This window comes from Lygodium microphyllum, chromosome 10 (assembly GCF_053477565.2).
Source record: "Lygodium microphyllum isolate KBCC chromosome 10, Lygodium_microphyllum_v1.1.10, whole genome shotgun sequence".
Lineage (NCBI taxonomy): Eukaryota > Viridiplantae > Streptophyta > Polypodiopsida > Schizaeales > Lygodiaceae > Lygodium > Lygodium microphyllum.
In genome coordinates, this window is record NC_141144.1 from 119068410 (window position 1) to 119087231 (window position 18822).

An 18822-nucleotide genomic window follows, 5' to 3' on the forward strand; every position below is an offset into this window, starting at 1 on the left:
AAGAAAATCTATCTTGTATCATCAACAAGCTTGTTTATTAGGTTTTATATGATCACAATGAAGAAAAGAACACCAGGCACAACAAATCTTCATACAGCATCATGTAGATCTCCCACGGATTTGATAGAATCAACCATATTCTTCAATATTTTCACAAAATCCATCAATAGAACCAAGAAAGCAAAGGAATACACCATCTTTGAATGGAAATACATCACATAGTATTGATCTTCAATATCTTCATAGTCTTCTCTCTCAATCTCTCATATACAATCACTCTGTTCAGTAGAATTGTCTATCTCTGACTCTCTCTCTCTCTCTCTCCATCAATAATACATCATATCCTCACTACAATCTCTCAAAAATCACTCTCAATAATCCTTCTTAGGTCCTGGATACCCCTCCCAAGAGGTATGTCTGATATGAAGAGTCACCAGAGCCACTACAGTGTCTTTTCATAGCTCACTACTGTCACTTCACTCTAGTCTTCACTTGAGTCTTCAGCAGCTACTTCTTTCAGCTCTTTTGCACTTGTATTCACCTCTTCCCAAGGCTAGAAAACTTTCCCAAGCTACACTCTCATCCAATAGAACACATACAGAAGCATACAGAACAGTCACAGTACAGTACCAGAACAGCTACAGTATAGAACAGAACAGAGACAGAAGCTCTATAGAAGACCTACAGAAGGTTACAAAAGGCCATTAAAACCACATAACTTATACTCAAACCATTCCAAACTCTCCAAAACCATTCAATAAGCTTTCACTATATCTCAATCTTCATCAATCAATACTCCATCCCTCCTTATAGAAGACAATCAGAACAAAACAGAACAAAACAGAAGCTATACAGAAGGTATACAGAACCAATCAGAACATATGAGAACATCACAAAACCTCATATCTCTACTAATAAATATCATGAACTTCCAAAACACAATCAATATCATCCAAAACACTCTCAAACCACTTCCAAACCAATCAATCATCTCATAAAATCAACCATTCAGCTCTCAAAAACAACAAAAATCAGCCAAAAAACAAGTCATTTCAACACTCAACAAATGTCTTCTGTAGAGTAGAAAATGAATTAAAAGAACAATGCTGTAGCTAATTCTCTAAATATGGCTGAAGATATCAGCCCCAAATCAGCCCAAATATCTTCAAGAATTTACCTTTGATGATAGCATAAACTTCCCCTAAAACAGTGTCAGTGCATTTGGTGTCGAGAGTCCACCATGCTCGGGGGGGGTCACTCATGAATATATGTATATATAACGTGAGTTCAAAATAAGGGATTTTCAAAACACCATTTTTATACATTTTCTACATACAAAAGGGTGTCATATAAAGGGGTTACTTACAGATTGAATAGAAAAGGGTTTTTTCTTTAATTCAAGAAAAAATCACAGATTAAGATATTTATAAATAGGCTATGAACGCATGTTATATAGAGAATATATATATAGTGAACCCCCCGAGCCACCATGGGAGTAGGAAACATCACAGTGAACGTAGATTCAGGGAGAGGAGTAGAGAGAAGAGAAGGGGTTTGAAGAAATTGAAGATGTAGAAGAATACTTCCAAAAAGAAATAGAAAATGAAGAAGAATACTAATAGAGATGAAGCTTGTCAAATTCTTTCAGCATCATGAGAAGATATAACTCTAATAGACAAAAACGTGTATAAAATAATACCTTCCTCTACGCTGCTCAGATGGCCAGCCTGATACTTCCATTAGCTCTGAAAGGGGGGTAAAATACTAGCACACATGGCCAAAATTCTACCAGATCACTCCTTCATCTCCCCCTTCAGAGTATTGTTTACAGCTTGAAAACAATGATCGGGCGTCGCGCTGTCGTGATGCTATGCGGACACAGTGTGAAAAAGCATGGAATGCATCATCATCTGAATTCTTATTAATCAAGAGAGTCAATGTGATCCGAGTCATTAGTATTAGTGTGAGTTGCATGGATTATCCAAAGATTACTAGAATTTTGGATAATTTTAGCCTATTTTTGATATTATTTATTGTAAAAAAAATCTAAAAAAGTTAAAAAATTTTCTAGATTAGGATGGAATACAAAAAGCGTTGCTTTTTCAGCCAGTTGTAGGATTTTCATAAAAAAGACAGATTGACGAAATTGCGCGTATCGGGATCGCCGTAAACAGGCTAAAAACTACACTTTGAATTGAAAGAAGAAGAAGAAGTGATTTGGAAGATCCATGAGCAAGTGTCCCAGAGTTTTACCCCCCTTTCAGAGCCAACAGAGCCATCAGATTTGGGTTCTGAGCAACAGAGAAGGAGCTGTAATTTTAATGCATGTTTTGTTCTACGAAGAAGCTCCAAGAGATCTAATGCCTGGAGATGGCTTCTGAGTAGTGTAAAGATTCCAGGTTCTTTCAATACATATTAATTCAATTCATTGTGCTTTGTTTTTGTTGTGTTTACCACTTGTGTATTCTCTTTCTTCTCTTCCATCTCATATATCTACTTCATTCTACCTCTAATCCCCAGTGGATTCGACCTTTCGACAAAAACCCCTTCGACATTGGTGAACCCGATGTGAAAGGTCGTCAAAAGAAGGAAATACAAGTTGAGAGAACCTTCAAACACAATCTCTAGTGATGTTTTGCAACAATTGGCACAAAATATGAATATGGTTATACAGGTACAACAACAACAATAGGTGATGCAAGCTTCTGCTCAAACATAAAGTGTTGTGATGAATGCTTTGCAAGCACTTGAGCGTGAGGTGAAGTTATTCAATGGCAAGAATGTATCTGCATATGTACATACCTATGCTTAGAAGATGGAATTCTTTGGAGTGGCTCAATTTGCATGGAGTTGGTATTTTGTACGTGTTACTATTCATGAACTGAAAGCATGGATTACTCAAATATACTTGCACGATGTTGACTGAGTAGCCTTCAAGAAGACACTCAGGGAAGAATTTTACATTGAGGACACCAGTTTGATTACGCGCAAGAATTTTCAAGAGTGGGTTTTACAACCCAATAAGAGTCTTGTGGTTGTAGAATTGTTAAGAGAACTTGAAAGTTGATTTGAGCAGTTGGATCTTGCAGAACACGAAGCTCTTGCAAGTCAAAAAATTAAATTGTTTCTACAGGCAGCTAATCCTGAGCTTCAAGAAAAGCTTAATGATTTGCTGGAGGATCAGACTACAGAGATAGGTTTGAAAATAGAGTGAAGACATGTCAAGGAAGCTGTTACTGCACTTGTGAAGAAGCATAGAAGAAGAGAAAGATTGCATGTCTCTAGCTTGCCCACTGTTACAGGCAAGATAAATGATGTATCCAGTAAGCCACCTACTTCTGTGGCTAACCCTATGAATGTACCTGGTATTGTTCCCTTTGTTAGGGAATATGCCTTAGATGAATTGGTTAAAGGCATGCGGGATCTTCAATTGAAGGTTGCAAAATTGGATAAAAATGTACAAGAGGAAAGGGGATGGGCAGCAGCCCCTAAGCTAGGAAAAAGATGTATGTGGTGTGATATGGGCAATTGGGCAAGATGATGAGGAAGGGCAAAGATATGCAATACACTTTGGTGCTAAAGTATTGACTGAACGACAGAGAAGATATCCACAGGTAAAAAGAGAATTATGGGGAATTGTGACAGCCCTTAAATGTGATAAGGAGTATTTTATGGATGCTCATGTAGTCATTGAGACTGATTGTTTGCCAGTATTGGGTATGATTACTAGTTGTGCTACATCAGACATTGCTATGCTCCGGTGGATTGCATACATTAAATCTTTAAACCCTAAATTTCAGCATATTGCAGGAAGAGATAACCTAGTGGCAAACATGTTATCTCAAGCACGCTATGAGAATGAAGATGGGATGATGGATGCGAAGGAAGAAGATGACTTTCTTGCGGCTGAAAATGATGTTGCAAGAGTGAATTTAGCAATGCAAGGTGTTACTACAACATTAATAGAAGCTTGGACAACAAAGACAAGACACTTTAGATGTTTTGCATCTTGTGTAGAAGTGTTTCTAGAAGATAAATATGCAGGAGAGTGACTAAGCTGAATTGGTCAATACCTCAGTACATTAACAAAGAGAGATGAATGGTTAGATGAGGAGTCTAAGAAAATCAAGAGGAAAGCGTATGGGTTTTTCTTAAAAGATGGATACTTATGGAAACATGCTAAAAAGAAACAAGGTATGCCATTGCGAGTTTTGGGTGATAGAGCTTCACAAGTAAATGTTATGCAAGAATTTCATGAAAGCTTGTGGGCTGGTCATAGAGGTGTTTGGGGTACTTTTGCAAAGATCAAAGAAAGATATTGGTGGCAGGGTATGTATAAGGATGTTGCTCACTTTGTGAAAACATGTACGACATATCAAATGTATTCATCTGTGAGACATCGGGATGGATTACAACCCACATATCCATTGTCTCTTCATTTTAAGTGGGTGATGGATTTGGTCACAATGCCCACATGTCTTTGGCGAATGAGGTATCTTGTGCTTGCCCGTGAAGACTTGACTAATCAAGTGGAAGGGACAACTTTACACACTAAGACAACAAATGATGTGTGTACTTTTCTCTTAGAAGAGATATTTTGTCCGTATGGCTGTGTGGGAAAAATTAATGCAGATAGGGGTGAGCTGGATGCAGATGAAGCTCATGATTTCTTTTCACGGTTGGGGATAAAGCTTGCTTTAACTTCAGCCTATAACCATTGTCTCTTCATTTTAAGTGGGTGATGGATTTGGTCACAATGCCCACAGGTCTTTGGCAAATGAGGTATCTTGTGTTTGCCCGTGAAGACTTGACTAATCAAGTGGAAGGGACAACTTTACACACTAAGACAACAAATGATGTGTGTACTTTTCTCTTAGAAGAGATATTTTGTCCGTATGGCTGTGTGGGAAAAATTACTGCAGATAGGGGTGAGTTGGATGCAGATGAAGCTCATGATTTCTTTTCACGGTTGGGGATAAAGCTTGCTTTAACTTCAGCCTATAACCATTGTCTCTTCATTTTAAGTGGGTGATGGATTTGGTCACAATGCCCACAGGTCTTTGGCAAATGAGGTATCTTGTGTTTGCCCATGAAGACTTGACTAGTCAAGTGGAAGGGACAACTTTACACACTAAGACAACAAATGATGTGTGTACTTTTCTCTTAGAAGAGATATTTTGTCCGTATGGCTGTGTGGGAAAAATTACTGCAGATAGGGGTGAGCTGGATGCAGATGAAGCTCATGATTTCTTTGCATGGTTGGGGATAAAGCTTGCTTTAACTTCAGCCTATAACCCTGAAGGAAATGGAAAAAGTGAAAGAGGTCATCCACCTATTGTGAAGGCATTGGCAAAAGCATATGGAGAGAAGGTAAAAGAGTAGCCACGATTGCTCCCTTATGCTTTGTGAGCTAACATAACAACTCATAGTGCTGTTATAGGATATATGCCTGCAGAATTAATGTATGGTCAAAAACCTATCATGCCGATAGAAGAGATGACAGTCACATGGAGTGTGCTACCTTGGGAGAAGGAGTTGAATTGAGACGAGTTGTTGGCCTTGCGCATTAGACAATTGGAATGGAAGTTAGAATACATAGAGATAGCAGTTGCAGAATTAAGGGCATCAAGGATATAAAAAAAGAAACGTTTGACAAAAGACATAGACTGAGACCAAGAACCATACAAGATGGGGATTGGGTATTGATTTATGATAGCAGTTTAGACAACCAGTATAGTGCCATGCGTAAAGTTTCCAAAAGATGGTTTGGACTCTATGTGGTAAGATAGGTGTTTGATAATGCTACTTATGCATTAAATGAACTGGATGGGACAACCATAAAGATTCCGGTAGCAAGGAAAAGAATCAAATTATTCAACAGGTGGGAATCTATTGTCTATGAGTTGCCAGAATTGGAAGAAAATGGTGGCCATGATACAAGGGGGGATAGCCAGGAAGATGAAGAAGCAAAGGATATGGTTATAGAGGATGAGGAGGACTCCTTGGGCATGAGAACCCATACTTTACATACATACAACATTACCAAACGTCATTTTTCAATAACCATATCTTGAGAATATCTAGATATATCTTACTATTGTGGTGCAAGTCCCTTTATCCCCACAAATATTAACATTTTGGATTATAATTTGGCTTCTTTTTCTCCGAAACTCCTTTTGAACCTAAGGTGGATTGCTCCATTGTACACCCATAGAGGTTGCCTTGTTTGCGTGTGCCTAAATTGGACATCAAGCCCCTTCAACTAATTGGCATGTGCCACAGATTTTTATGCGAGTGTTTTGAATATAATAGTATTTATTACACCCTCGTGAATCTGATTGTCCTTTTATGCTCTTGAGATGCTAATGAATTCCATGGAGTTTTATGATAATATTTTAACTAATAGTATTGATTAAATATTTTGGTTTTGATTATCCTTCTATGCTCTTGAGATGCTAGATGTGTCTTGAGAAATTGAACAAACAAGTATGTGTATTTGAAAAAGAAAATATATAAAGGGTAAAGTTATGTAACGTGCAAGGCTAAGTATGATTGCATAAGGCCAAATGAAGCGAGGAGGAGAAAGGAATATGTATAGCTTAAGTGGCTACAACCTCATCAACTAAAGTTGTATTACCTTGATAATATCGTTGAGAGAGGTCATGGTTGAGAAGGACCTCTTGATTTAACTTTTGTAGGTGCTTATTAAGCCCATCATGTTGATGATTCATTTAGCCTACTCCATCCATGGCATTCATTTATCAAAAGGTCCTAACCTAACTAAACACATAATGTTACTTTAGATACATGTGCATGATCCACATTTGAATTTGTTGTGTGTACTTGCATCACATTGAGATATTATACTCTCATAGCTACATCAATGTGACTATCTTCTCATAGCTACATCATCATTAATGCTGAGAAATAGGATTCGTATTATTATATTAAGTGGAGTTATTGCAACATAGCCATGGTTAAACAAACACCTAATATGCATTATACTTTAGGGAGTACGAATCATCTAGCTAGCTTACATATGATTTTTATGCTAAAGTAAGTTTTACTATGTTTTTATCATGTCTACATCTAATAATGTAAATAATACCAAATTGCAACTACATCATGATGGAAAATAATAACATTATGATTATATTAATTTTTTTAATTGTAGGCATAGTAATGCATACACAAACACACACGCATACACACCATACTTAAGTTAATGAAAATCATCAAACTAACTTATAATTTATAGAATTTAATCATGTTTTCATGTGTCTTAAGTTAAAATGAATAGCAATAATAAAATTGTACTTATGTATACTATGCATTTCATCTATGTGCACACACACGCACACACACACACACACACATATAACATTGTTTTATTTATGTCAAGATATCTTCATGTAACTAATACAATTTGATTGTTCCTCTAGAGCCTATAGCTATAGCATATGTATACCTAAATAAGTATATTTGATCATACACATGTTGTTGTAATATGTCACACACACACACACACACATACGCACGCACGAACGCGCATGTGCATGCGCACGTGCACACACATGCACACACAAAGGAAATAAATATATAGTAACATCTACAAAAGGCCAATGTGGCCTATGAGACAAAAACCAATACATCTGTATCCAATGTCATCTCATCACAATAAATCTGAAGTGCAGTAATATGAGAGAAATGTACCCTAATATGAGGCTAAGATCTATTAAAATAAAAAATGGTTCTAAAATTGAAGACTCTATGTGTGTGTGTGTGTGTGTGTGTGTGTGTGTGTGTGTGTGTGTGTGTGTGTGTGTGTGTGTGTGTGTATGTATAGCTCGAGTAGTCCCTCTCTAGGTCTCAGGACCAACGTAGAATCTCCATCCTGAAATGGTCCAAAACCACTTTGTTAATGCATCCATGGTTGAGTCTCATGTGTCTCACAATGATGGCTCTAGTATGGTATGGGACTCTTAGTCATTACATTGGCTAGCTCGTCAAGGTTATTATGCTTTATAAAGTGAAATGGCCCACTCTAATGTGACTTCGTGGCATGGTGTAGATATAGTCTAGATAGATGGGGCTAGATTTGTCGAGCTAGTAATATTTGTGGAATGTGATCTATGAGAGAAGTGTGTCACTTACCTTTGCCTTGGTCCCTCTCTGTGGGCTAGTCTCATGTCTTGTAACAATGCTTTGCAATGCCCCCACAACTCATGGATAAAAAGCCCTAAGAATCTCTGCTCCTCATATTTCGTGACTCGTTGAAGAGGACCAAAGCCTTCATAAAGGAGACAATGATATCTCCCTTGATCACAAAGCTAACATATCCTATTCTCTATTGCAATATCTATTCATCTATCTATCTCTCACCTTGGCTAGTGGGAGGAGGTGTGTATTTGTCCAATAGAAACTTGCATACTATGGGAGAGGTGTATATCCATATACTATCATCACAAACACATCCATCCTTAGAGATATGGAGAAAATTATCCTAGTAATGCTCCATCCTCGATCCTAGAGGGAGAGGTAACTCGATCCAAGTTGTCCCTGTTTCCACTCTCAAAATATCATATTTGATGTGATTGAACTCAACCCACATTGGATAAGGTGGAGTTTAGGGAAAATTTAGACTATAGTTATATGGGGAGAGCCGATTGATGTCTAGTCCATGTAGACTCATCCATGTTGTCATTTGTGAGTATCAACAATCTTTCTCGCCTTTCTCTACTAGATTGTTGTTTGGAAGAGGCCAATGCCAATCTAGGGTATCTATTACATGGGAGCTCCCATATCCTACGTAGAGATGTCACTATTCTAAGGAGTGCCTCTATAACCATGGGCATTTCTCTTAGTTTTGCTTTGATGATAGGGTGTAGTGTAAACATCATTATCACTAGTCTCTCTATGCAATCCCAACAATCGTAGTGTTCTCTCTTTGGGCCAGTGTGATCTATGAGTGGGGTCAATCATCTATGGTATAGGCTACAACCCCAGATTTCAAGTTTGTACATGAGGGTAGGAGTGATTAATGTGTCAAATAGCCATAATTTGGTGTGGAGTTCTTGAAATTGTACATGAGTGCACTAACTCTTGAGGTCCCCAACTATTGCATAACCTCTCACTCATTGAGCTTCATTTGCACCCCTCACTAAAGATCCTAGGCCCCCCAAAAGAGAGAGAGAGAGAGAGAGAGAGAGAGAGAGAGAGAGAGAGAGAGAGAGAGAGAGAGAGAGAGAGAGAGGGAGAGAGGGGGAGAGAGAGAGAGAGAGAGTGTGTGTGTGTGTGTGTCAATGAGTGAGTGAGTGTGTGTGTGTGTGGATGTGTATGAGTGACCAAACATATGTAGCTCACTTGGTTAAGTTGAATGCATGTTGATTAGTTGGTCTTGAGTTCAATTCCTACATCCACACATTCATTTGGTATAGGAATAAAATGGGGAGACTTGAACCTGGGTCAACATTTTAATAAAATAAGTGGCTTACCACTAGGTATAATAGTGGCTTACCAATAGGGTAGCTACAAGAGAGAGAGAGAGAGAGAGAGAGAGAGAGAGAGAGAGAGAGAGAGAGAGAGAGAGAGAGAGAGAGAGAGAGAGAGAGAGAGAGAGAGAGAGAGAGAGTGAGTGAGTGAGTGAGAGTGAGAGAGAGTGAGAGAGAGTGTGTGTGCTATGGACTAACTTACAATGGCACATGAACTAAATTGTGTTACAAAAAAAATAAAATAGTAAAAATGTAATGTAGTTGAAACACAAATATCTCAAAATCCTTACTTGAGTAATGATAGCTAGGGTATGTGTTATAAGTTATAACCTTAGCTACATTTCCATATAGTATGTGAGATCTATTTGAGGATATCTTTTTATGTATGGTCAATAATACCCCTAGAAATACTCTCAAGGTGCTCACAAGAAGAATCTATAAGAATATTGGATCCCTTGTCTTTTATCAATATCGCTATACTTATCATAACATTTGGTGTAATTTTCTCTTGAAATGTTAGAATGATTTAGTCACAAAAATTAAATTGATCAATATTTGTATAAACCTTAAGTATAGCACAATGTAGAAATCTTTCTATATATACCCCAAAACTTGTAAGCAGTTGGGTGAATTTAATCTATTTCTTTAAGTTTTATCTTCACATGAATGGAGAAAGAGCCTTCACAATGTTGATATACCTTAGAAGTATGGGCTAATAAAAAAATATTAAAGTTATAGCTCAATCTACTTAACTTGGAGAAAAATTCGATATATATAAAATTTTAGCCAATCGGTAAATATTAGCTAAAGTGAACCCTACTCATGATGGATATAAGCCTTATGTACTTTCATATCGAAAGACTTAATGCATTCATAAAAACTTTTGAACTCACCTATATAAGTTTGAAAAACTTAGCTTTCTTTTGAAGAGACAATTGCTCAAGATTTAGCAGTCTTTTCCAAAGAGGCATATCAAACATGCACAAAATACATTCAAATAAATATTCCATGAGAATATAAAAACATAACAAAAATGCCACATATGTACGTAAGTATGTTTTACAAAGTATGCTCTCTACAAGAAGTATGCACTCTCCATATAAATTTCCACATGTTAGATCTAAACCTCAATACTTTTCTTTAAATTTTTATGTTATTGAGAAAACTTGAATTTTTATTTTTGCTATTAAAAATGTCTACTAGGATAAAGCTGACTGCATCATCACACCTAAAGAGTTGTAATCTTAAGGATTTAGCTATTTAGCATGAATTATTAATTGATTATTGGTTTGGTTTGTTCTAAATGAGATCAAACTATGTTTAGTATTAAACTATGCATGTGTGCATGTTTTGTGTTGGGGTAGGTGGGGGGGATCACTCACAAATATGTAATTAGTATATCACATGGGGTCAAAAGAATGGGTTTTTAAAATATATATTTTATGCATTTTTTATACACTAAAGGGTGCCATATAAAGGACTCATTTACAAATTGAATAGAAAACCTGTGTGTTTTATGTCAAGAAAATTCACATATAAGGGAATTTTTGAATAGGCCTTGAATGCATGTGATATAGAGAGTTAATATACAGTGAGCTCCCGTGTACGGGAAATGGATATTTGTATGTGCAGAAATATGTGCATGTGTGTATGTGTGTGTACACACACAAGCACATCTACAAGGTATTGATATATTTTTTGTCAAAGTGGTAATTTAAGATCATGCAACTTTTCAATAAATCCTTGAACCTTACTGGTGCACAAATCGGATGTTGCATGTGTACGTAGCGAGCACCGGAAGGTCCCCAAGAAGAAAGAACTCTAATTTTTGCTCAAAATCCAAGAGAATAGACTTGCACGACATAAAGTAAAAAGACCAATTGGGTACAATCTCCCCCCTCCCTCCCCATGCCTTGTGTAAGTGCTCCACAAAGCATGTATTTAATATTTTATTCATCTCCAAGCTAAAAAATAGCCCAAATTTACAATTAACATGCTTTAGCTTTTGTGTTTACTTTTGTCTAAATAAAGAATAAAGCAGTTGGGCGCCCTAAGAGTCTGGCTGTGTCCAAATACAATGACCAATAATGAATATTTAAATCGTGCGCCCATGCGCATATGCGCGTGCAAAATAATAAATAGATGTCAAGCGGTTCAATAAATAAGCGTGTTAAGATAAATATTGGCACCATGCCTAAGACACATGCCTATCAAAAATGATAATTTCTTCTAAATAATGTGAATACGCGCTATCGCCTAGTGCTTCCCAGCGTTATCGCCGCCTGCTCTACACATCAACTGAAGCATTCAAAATTGTTAAAAAATAATAAAATTAAACTGACAAAAGTTAATACCTAGCAGTCTTCAGCTACAAAATAAATAAATAGGTTGGAACTTTGTCCTAACCTTAATTTAATACGAGTGTGCACTCTAAACTCATAAATTTCCATTAATTTAAATATGTATTTTGTGGAATCACCGGCTATGGAATCACCCACTTGCACATTAAATTAACATGACACCTAAAAAGGACTGGCGTCCCCATCAACTTTTCGCACAAGGAATTCACATTGTATACGAGCCCCGACAAATAAATATAATTTTATGGAATCCACCGCGAAACCTCATGGATCCACTGTGGAATATGCGTCCTGGCATCACTTACAAGTTAAGCAAGCTAAATAATTCATTTACTTACCTTTTGGTTAAAAGTCGATCAGTCAACCTATGCACTACAAAATATTTGTAATAGAAAAATTTAATAACCCAAGGTTTAGTAAAGTAAGATGAATGAGATTGGAATTTCCCAAATAGTTTGATTGCCACATTCTTTTAGTATGGGAACTACTATTGTTATGTTAGTTAGTTTATGCATGTATTAAGCTAAGATGAATGGACTTTATAAATATTTAGGTTATCAACCACTAACAATTAACCTTAATAAGTGATTAGCACTAGTTTTTGAAGGAGTCACGAGAGAAAAAAAGACAAGTGTTGTATGAAATGAATGAAGTATATCCATGCAAATAGCGTGGGATTGAATGGTCTTTCCTTCTAAATGTTTTTTATGTTCTCCAAATAAGGTGGTTGTTTTGAACTCATAGTGATAAGAAAACCAACACACACACACACACACACATGCATGCACGCACACACGCATGCACACATGTACACATGCAACATACGAATACCATTTTATTTTTGATTAACTGGTTTCTTACTCAGTTTTGCAAGTAAGAGGCCTCCTATCTCTAGTATTTGCATGTTTAGCTTGTTCACATTCTTTGCATACCTATTTTTGTAATTTTCCCTTTGGCATTGTAAATTAGCTTTGAGAAGTTTCATGTAAACATTTGTTTTCTAACATGGATCACTATTATTTTTCATATTTGGGTATGATTTCATGAAGCAAGTATTATGATTTCTTTTTTCTCCTGTGAACATACACATCTCTCAGTGACCTATAATTTCCAACTATTCTACATAGGGAATCAATTTCTTGTATTCTCCTAAATAGGGAATTTCAAAACAATGTAGGAAATTTCCTACCTCAGCTTATAATTCCCTACTATAACATGCAGAGAATACAATTCCCTAGTTATATATGGGAAATACATCCCCAGTATAATGTAAATAATGTTGAATTTCCTACATTTGGGAAAATTTCTTATACAAGGAATGATTCAAAGTTTGTTATGGATGCTATTTAAAACATATCAAGGCTTATTGCTACCAAAGGCATGTAAAGGTCCAATTCAAGGGCAATCATTTAACATATTCACACAGAATCTACATGATTGTAGAACAATATAGAGTAGTTACATAATGGACTAATTTGAAAATAGAGCCTTGTTAGCTCTAGTATCCCATTTTTTCCTCTAGGATTACACAAATAACTTGATCACATTTCTCTCACTTGGGGTCACAAAGGTTTCTTTGTTCAAAAGTTTTCAAATACACTACACTTATAAGGGTTTGTTATTATCTTTAACCTTCCAATGGAGAAGCTAATGATTGAGGCCATCTTTAACATCGAGAGAGAGAGAGAGAGAGAGAGAGAGAGAGAGAGAGAGAGAGAGAGAGAGAGAGAGAGAGAGAGAGAGAGAGAGAGAGAGAGAGAGAGAGAGAGAGAGAGAGAGAGAGAGAGAGAGAGAGAGAGTAAACCTACTAGACACATGTTGACAAGGAGCCATGTTGAGGAGAGGGTGACAACTAGGACAAGAGAGGGAAAGGGATGGAGGGAGGGCTAAAAACTAAGAGTGAGAGGAGGGGGAGAGGAGAATGGAGAAAGAGAAAGCTAGAGAGAGAACACTTATGATAAATAAATATATATGGCATGTGTTGACACCCAAATGGAGAGCTATATGATTGTTTATAGACTTATTGCTGAACACTTCTTAGAAAGTAATATCTACATGCACCATGAAGACGCATGAAAGATTGAGAATTCATTTCTATCACATATATATGTATAATAGTTGTGATCTAGGTTTAGTACTAATTTAACAATTTTGAAATGTATTTAGCCTTTTGTAGTGTGTGTGTGTGTGTAACATGTAATCCATATGCTTGACAGGATAGTAGGCATGGATAGTAGTAGGGCTTGAGGGGCCATATCCTTGCTATTTTTTATCTCATTCAAGGCGTCAATGCATTTATTAGAAAGTCTTTCTATGCACATTGTTATGTTCATCGGAAAGGTTTTTCTCCAAACATTGGACTTGGTGTGGATATACTCATTGAAAGTGCTTTTTTTGACATGTATCTCGATGCTCATAACACACAAAGAAACTTGAGCTTTTATAGATGTGAACTCTAATTGCAAGGCCTAACATTTAAAACAAATTAGAGTGCAGTTTCTATCTTAGATATCCTTTGTTAACATTCTATTTCTCTTGTTAGGAGCTATGCATTGGTTTTATAACAAAAAAACTTAAGGACACCCTTAAAGGTTAGTATATGTTAGCACTAACCTAATCGATGTAGTTTTAAAGCAAAACAAAAAGCAACAAATATAAATCAATAAACTAGCATATTGACAATAGATGGGTAATGTGCTTACAATATTTCAAACTTAAAAATAAATGACATTTCTCAACTTGCAAATGATAAAGTGAATAGCTTGCCTATATGGCATAATCTATGTAAGCATACCACAACTAAATCTTGGTCTTTCTATAGATGATACATATATGCTTAAAATGATAGTATTGAGAATATTGATTCATCAAGTATCCCATTACATTATGGGATAATTGCAAGTGATTCATGTGAGGTGGAAAATGAAAAATAATTTCAGTAAAAGTGTGTGGTACCAATGTGCTTTTATTTTTAATAGTATTTGCTAGAGGCAAAATACTTTCTCAACCTCTCATATTCCTTTACCATTCAGTATTATTTTTTAGGTGGGACAGAATTGTAGAATGCATGGAAGTTGATAAGTCTCCAAGGGTTCTCCTCTTGTAGTAGTTCTTGAACATTGCTTTGAAGTTCTTCTGTGGTTTGTAGTATGCCTTGGAGAGCAAATTGGAGCACATGAAGGGAGACAAAAACTTGACTAGCGGGGACGAGTAATGGATGACGTGAAGGTTGGTCATGAAGTTGGGTGTGACGGTTGGTCATGAAGTTGGGAAGAGTTCCTTCTTGATGGAGTTTATAATGTGGTCTCGATGGAAATCGGTGTAAAGGTGAGGTTAATATAGTCTCTGAAAGGACAATTCGGGCTTTATTGAAGGCCTGGGACAGGTGGCGTTCTTGTGAGCTTGCAGTCGGGATAGAGGTGTCCACGTTAACAATACTATTGCAAGAATCATTGGTAGTGCACATGCTCTTCATTTGTATGGTTGGTTGGAACATGACTTGGATGACGAAAGTTAATGTGGCTACCAGCTTGTCTTGAATGGTGATCTGCATGGCCTTCTCTAGATGCCCTCGGAGATGGTGATGTATATTGTTATTCATGATGGGAGCATGCTTGGTGTAGAAGTCTTCAAATGCAGATATCGTGAAGTGGAGGTAGTCGAGGAGGCGAGTCTGGGCAGCGATGAGGTTAGAGAAGAGGTGACAGGGGAATGGGGCGAACCAGAACTGGGGCTCGTCGGCTGCCTCCTTGATAAGCTTACGCTGGCGGGAGAGGGAGGATGCGAGGGTCTTTTCTGCGGCTCTGAGCTTTTGGATTGTGCTCCGGATATGATCCACATGGATGCCGGTGCAGCTTGAGTGGAGGGATGGAGACTCGTCGGGACGAGTGTACTCGGCATCAGCTGCGCATGTCGCAAAGGCAGACAGGATGGCGAGGGAGAAGGCTCTCAGGTTCTCGAGGCCGGCGATGGCGTCTGCTTTGACGAGCGAGCCGGCACGGCGCGGAAAGACAAGAAACTCGACGAGCACGAAGCTGGCCATGCCTAGGAAGGCCTCCACGATCCGGACGACAGTGAAGTCCCGGTCGGCAGAAGCATACCCTGGTGACGATAGGGATGACGACAACGACGAGCCCGACCTACGCGCCAGGATGACGACCGCCCCCGTGAAGGCCGACACAGCCCCCGCGTACCCGAAGAGCTTGCTCTGCCGTAGAAAGCTTGTCAGTATCACCCACGGCACCAGAGCCGTGAGCCTCGCCATTGCTGACAGGCTCTGCGTCGCCATCGCCGTTACGAGGCCATATATCGAGCCCGCCACCGTTCCGAAGGAGCGCAGTACTGCGACCTTGAACGAGCCCCCCTTCGATGGTCCCATGTATCCCAAGGCCAGGGTTATGTCCGCCCAGTAGCCCTTGGGCTCGTCGAACCAGAAGCCGAGAGAGGCTCCCATCGCCATCGCCAAGGCCATCTTGAGGGCATTTTGCAGCTGATCAGAGTTCGGCTTTAGCATCTTAATTGCAATCTGAGAAAGTGTTCTTAATCTGAAAATACAGCTCCACTTCCAGCTCCATGCTGGCCAGAAGCTGTAGTTAGGAAGCTCCTGATCTGGTACAGAAAGAGCTACTGCAGCTGCAGTCGGGAGCAACTCATGATTACCCCGATCACCTAGCATATCATGATTGCCATCATCGTCTACAGACACATGCACCTCCATATTGCTTCTGGTGAAGCTATTCGCATGCAGCTGCAGCTGGTCATTATCGTCAACTCCACTGGAGAATTTCCTCGGGCGGTGATCGACGGGCATTGCCGCAGGACACAGGTAGTTCATGGTCTCCTCCCCAGCATGCCTCATATTATAGAGAAAGAAATGGATGGCCAGCTCTTCTTTGCTCCAGTGTATTGCGTCATCAGCAGACGACGACTCAGCTGCAATCCCAGCTCTAGTCTTGCTGATCAGAAATTGAGCCATCTCTTGGTCAAAGCTTGTCAAGGCCTCCTTGCCTTCCTCTATTATAACAGTTTTTGCATGGTTCTTGGGGCTTTCTGATTGGTCTTCCTGATACGCAGCCATTGACAATGCTGACTTTCCGTTCTTTTGGCTGTCGACGCTTGCAGTAATGGCTAGACACAGCCAAGCAGCAAGACACACAAGCTTATCTTTGAGCTTGCCAGGTATCGTCAGACCCAGCAGCTTGCGACTGCTCGCCGTTCGAGCAGATGTGATCGCCAAGTCCATGCTCATAAGATCATCGCGGACAGCGGCTATGAACGCTTTAACTGAAGACTGCGCGTCGGGTGAAACGCGGCGGAGGAGACGTCCAGCTTCCCAGCCTTGGTCGCGCTGCAAATTTATTGACAAGTATGACATATAATAATCAAACTCCGTCTATCAGCAACATCTCATTATTCCGACTTGGGTAATGAATACTATAATTCTGTACCTCTCTCGCACTTATTTCATCACAGACTTTGGCTCCTAGATCACCGAGTGAATTGGACTGAAATTGCATGGCTGATGAGATATACGGGTCGTCCGTGCAGAAGGCCCCTACGGTAGCCTTAAGCTGTTGGGACGTGACTAGAGCAAACACTTTTGTCTCCTTGTGAATCTACAGCAAGCAGCAGATAGATAGGTAAAGAGTTAGTTGGTCAGAATCAGGACAAAAATCGTCACACACAATCATAACTACTAAGTCCAAGGAAAATTCGCTCCTAGTAGCAAGCTGCAGGGATCATAATTGTTGACATTCACAATATCAAATTGCAGTGATTACTAATCAGTCTAAGTCAGAATTAGGAGTCGGCAGTCGGAAGCACAGACTACCTCGAAGGATGCTAGGCGTGGAAAGGGCAGAAGCAGGGCAAGCATGCCACAGGTGGCGCCCACGATGGTGGTACCTGCGAGCCGCAATGGGAACAGGAGTTCTTCCATGTTCTCCTTCTGGGAGACGGCGCTAAGGTAGATGATGGCGCTGTGGGCAAGGGCGACACGCTTCGCGAGGATGTTATCGCCGTAGAGAGCGCTTCTGAGGCGAGCGGGGCCGAAGCCGTAGGTGAAGAGGAAGGAGCTGGCGGCGATGCATGCGACAGCGACACCAATGGAGATCTCACGAGGAGGGATGAGCCAGTGCAGGACGAGCATGGGCAGGCCTACGCCCTGGACGGAGCCCGCCACTACGCCCAGCGTGTCCTGGGACGCCTTCCCGAAGGTCGACTCGCCCACCACCGTCACCGCCATCACGTAGGCGAACACCGGGAACGTCACCCACGTCGCATGCATGGACCCCAGCTTCATCACCAGCCCTGCCAAGAAGCATGCGCACCCCGTCCTGAAGGCCGCATGCAGCCTGCACCTCCATAGAGTTCCACCTTCCCGTTGCAGTCCCATATTCGTTAATCTGTCGCAGGACGAATGCACCGATATTAGTGGGTGGTACTTAAGCAACTGGACAGTTAAACTCACACGTAACGAATTTAATGATCTTTCTTAGCATGAGTGAGTAACTGGCTGGCCGTGTAACAGGATGATTTCACACCTAATTTTGGCACTACTTAAGCAGTTAGTTAGATAAGGCGATTAGCCAGGATCTTCATAATCAAGAACAGAATTCTTACCAGCCCCTGAGCGCCTCTGTGTATTTCCTCTCTTCCCGAGTCCCCTTTTTATAAGGGAGCAAGGCTGCTGGCAGAATGTTTGCGACCAACACGTGTGGTCCATTGCCTTCCTAAAGGCGGAGCAGTCACATAAAAAACTGGTCCACCATCTCTCCCACTCTTATCAAAAAGTGACAAACACATCTCCCACATCCACTGGATCCAATTACAGTAACATCAACGTCAGTGCTAACAATGACATCATCATTAGCTACATCAGGGAGTTCCAAATTAATCCCTCCCATCAACACAGTTACATATCGATGGCTCGATGTGCCTCATTTGAATGGGCGAATCAACAAAGTTGAAGC

General features: G+C 39.5%; 1 protein-coding gene across 1 annotated transcript; it reads right to left on the minus strand.

Annotated features, from left to right (window-relative positions):
* Nucleotides 1-14650: 14650 nt before the first annotated feature.
* LOC148030496 (uncharacterized) lies at nucleotides 14651-18248 on the minus strand. The gene is made up of 3 exons (XM_087687262.1): nucleotides 17682-18248; nucleotides 17299-17466; nucleotides 14651-17198 (listed from the first exon to the last, which is right to left on the minus strand). Exons 1-3 carry the CDS (start codon nucleotides 18243-18245, stop codon nucleotides 14886-14888), a joined length of 3045 nt encoding a protein of 1014 aa, XP_087543388.1. The 5' UTR covers nucleotides 18246-18248; the 3' UTR covers nucleotides 14651-14885.
* Between the last annotated feature and the right edge of the window lie 574 nt (nucleotides 18249-18822).

Bases quoted from the DNA above. Each gene is read 5' to 3' on its own strand.
- LOC148030496 (XM_087687262.1), bottom strand. From the start codon at position 18,245: ATGGGACTGCAACGGGAAGGTGGAACTCTATGGAGGTGCAGGCTGCAT. The intron at 17,467-17,681 runs GTAGTCTGTGCT...TGCTTGCTGTAG, and splicing joins CACGCCTAGCATCCTTCGAG to ATTCACAAGGAGACAAAAGT. The intron at 17,199-17,298 runs GTACAGAATTAT...ATAAATTTGCAG, and splicing joins ATGAAATAAGTGCGAGAGAG to CGCGACCAAGGCTGGGAAGC.